Here is a 3,453-nt window from a genome sequence, read left to right as displayed (position 1 = left end):
CTCGCAGATACGTTGTCGTCCCACGTCCAAGAAATGCCGAGTGCAAATTGACCGTGATCCGGTCGTACGCGCAATTAACTTCTCCCAAACGAGGGACCGTTCTATAACGAGGCTGAGGACTTTCCGCGTTTATGGCAAACTTCGCAACTGCTTCGATACGAATCTGTGCAGACGGTACAGGAATTTTAGACCAGTACTACCGAGCCCTAAACGACACTTATGTATATTCCTTTATAATAATAACAGAATTGAACTTATTCAGATTTCATTGGATTTTTAGGTAAAGGACCCAATCATTGTGGAGTTACCAGGTAAATGGATCATTGCAATTTGTGGTCGCAGAAATGATTTATGATTCAATATAATAGATAAGTTCAAATAGAGAAATCAATTTGTTGTTTCTAATCATTTTAAATTAGGATTAATTAGTGGTGATAAACCATAATCATCCAATGTATTCTTCTGTGTTCGTGTGGCTCTCGAGCCTCATTCTCATTATCACTTTCGTGTTGCGCTCAACGTTACCGATGATTCATGAATCTGGGAATATTAGTGAGAATCGAGTATCTTGTATACTCTATTTCTACTACGAATGTTACGGGATCTATCAAATATGCCCATTTATGAATTATGTTGTATGACAGAAAAATACATTGGGTGATTTGATTTCTATGCTTTGACCTAGCGACACAAGAAAACCACTGATTTTTAACAATGTCGGTATTGCAAATCGCGATACAACTTTTCTAATCTTTGAAACGATTTCTAACAATCTTCTGTAGATAGCAGCACTAAACAGTAAACACATTTTTCTCAATGTTTTCCAATATGTCATACGAGGAATCTCCTAATCATGTTACAAGTTATTTAACTTTTAAAACTGTTGTACAATAGTGTAAACATTAAACATTGAAATATTTTCAGTTGCCAAATTGCCAGTTGCCAAAGTATCGTGTGATAGTTGAAAATTATTATTCCCAACTATTTATAACCTCATTCTGATAAAGATGGTAAGTAAACACTGTTTATTTAAAAATCAATAATTTCTCACAAATTTTAATGCACTTTAAACACAATATGATAATTTGTTTTTTTTCGGAGAATGCGAAGTATGGAACGTGTAAATATTCTCTAAAGTGTTATCAAGTAGAATTAAGGTTATATTTACATGAATGTTTGTTTGAATTTCAGGCAGATCCATTACAGAATTGGAGTCCGTATGCCAAAGAATACGATCCTCTGAAAGCTGGCAGTATCGATGGAACAGACACAGAGCCGCACGATAAAGCTGTCAGCCGTGCGATACAGGCACACTACGAACCACCGCATGGATTAAAATCCAAATCGGAAAGAACATTATTTGTTGCTAGATTTGGTCCAAAGATTACTAAATACGATTTGAAAGATGTATGGATTTCCTGTTCCAAACAGTCAATAATATCTCATGCATATTAAACATTAACAAATTTAGTTTTTCTGTAGGTATGGGGATGTTTTATCGGCGAAAGTTATAGTTGACGTAGTAACCGGCGTGTCCCAAGGTTATGGATTCGTAGAAATGAGAAGCGAAGATGAAGCTAGAAGAGCAGTGAGACGTAGCGTGGATACCACTTTAAGAGGCTACAAAGTTTTTGTCGATTACGAATGCAGTCGCACCATGAAAGGCTGGAAACCAAGGAGACTTGGTGCGTCATACTCTAAACCACTTGAAAAAGTGTTAGTTATTAATTATGAATTATATTTACAGTGACTGTAATTTTTATTTATTATTTAGGTGGCGGTTTTGGTGGCAAGAAAGAATCTGGACAGCTGAGATTCGGTGGAAGAGACAGACCTTTCAAGAAACCAATTGTACCGAATATTATCAGACACCATAAATGAAATGCATTCAGTAATTTTAATTATTGTAAATAAGAACAAATAAAATTAAATATTTTGAAATTGTTCTAAGACTAAATCACAAATCTTTAAGTATATATAAGTTTTATAAGAGATAATTTATAGAAAATGTAATTGAAAAGATATTGCTTCATCTTAGAGGTTTTATTCCAATAAAGATGAAAATTTTGTTGCAATTTTTAATCATTTTTGTTTATGCTGAGTTTGAAAAGATATTACATCAATAAAATCCGTAATTTGAATATTACAACATAATTTGCAATTAGTAATTTACTTTTGCTGATTTATTGAGTATTTAGTTTACTGAACGCTAATAGAACAATTTGAAATTACCCTAACAATATCATTGTACTGCACCTGTACCCGCTGAAAGCGGAACACGTGAACCGTTTTAATTTTGAATGTGATCCAATACAAATATTCAAGACCCGTATTTTCTCATGCGTCCTCTAAGCAGAAACGGAGTGACTTCTGTATACATATTATGAAACAGAGAATTGTTAGCGCACCACCTTCGTCCCGTACTAGAAATAATCTTTGTTGCAAAAACAGCATTTTAATCGTAAAATCGTTACAGCTTGTAAAAAGTCGCCGTTTCAAAGTACATATATACAATAAATTTTCTTGAACCAATGAAACCCTATTTTTTTGTTCATACCAGGCGCTTTTCGGGAAATCGTACGAGTAAAAAATATTTTATCGTTCTTTTTTTACTCGGGTTATATTTGAATTTTATCGATGAACACCTTCTAAAGTTTCCGCTACTGATGTCATTCAGAAGAAATTTATTTTTTTTTCCCTCGGGTTGCGTAAATTTTGGCCGATGCCAAATCGTCTTGGTGACTTATTTTCTCGACTCGGTTTTCTATATTTACAAAACACGTCCGAAATGAAAAAGTCTTTCGGAAATAAAGCTTAAGAAAACATATTCTAATTATATGTAAAACAAGCAGACAGGTTTGTTCGAGGGGAAAGATTATTTTATAGTGCCGATCTTTTGCAATTGAACGACCCACAAAATTGTTCTCAGATCATATAAAATTTTTATTAAACACAATGTATTTTCCTTAATTTAACTTTTGCCTTGAGCTCTTTGGCGTATAGTTCTATTTTGTAGGAGAAATAAGCGCAGCCAATTGATTGAAAAATATGGAATAAAAAAAGAAATGGCGTCGAATTAAACGTGCAATATTTTGTAACAGGAAATTAACATAAAACTTTACTTTTCGACAAAGATCTAGTATTTATCTCGCGGATCGTAATTCTATCTGTCCGGAAGAACTCGTTAACTCCATCATCGAACCATTTCGAGATACCCAAGACCGTAGCTATTTCCGTTAGCCGCAGTCAACAATTTAACTCGTTTTCTCCGAAATTAATTAAAGCATCAGCGGTTAATGACTTTCAACGAGGTACCAGCAACACACAGAGGGATACCATAACTGATTTGATTTCATTAACGGGACCTAGTTTCATTTTGATCGAACCAACGTTACAGCTATTAAAATTCACTGTTATAGCTTGTTTCCTTCGTTGATCGGTTACGAAATTATC

The 3,453-nt window shown here is 34.1% G+C and overlaps 1 protein-coding gene across 1 annotated transcript; it reads left to right on the top strand.

The window, feature by feature from the left end:
- Positions 1 to 772: 772 nt before the first annotated feature.
- Positions 773 to 1,941, top strand: LOC143355998 (U11/U12 small nuclear ribonucleoprotein 35 kDa protein). The gene is made up of 4 exons (XM_076791291.1): positions 773 to 1,010; positions 1,192 to 1,407; positions 1,472 to 1,685; positions 1,775 to 1,941. The coding sequence occupies exons 1-4, from the start codon at positions 1,008 to 1,010 to the stop codon at positions 1,879 to 1,881; spliced, it is 540 nt and encodes a 179-aa protein (XP_076647406.1). The 5' UTR covers positions 773 to 1,007; the 3' UTR covers positions 1,882 to 1,941.
- Positions 1,942 to 3,453: the final 1,512 nt, after the last annotated feature.

Source organism: Halictus rubicundus, chromosome 7, assembly GCF_050948215.1.
Source record: "Halictus rubicundus isolate RS-2024b chromosome 7, iyHalRubi1_principal, whole genome shotgun sequence".
Lineage (NCBI taxonomy): Eukaryota > Metazoa > Arthropoda > Insecta > Hymenoptera > Halictidae > Halictus > Halictus rubicundus.
Note: the sequence above shows the minus strand (reverse complement) of the source record. Positions and strands in the feature narration are given on the sequence as shown.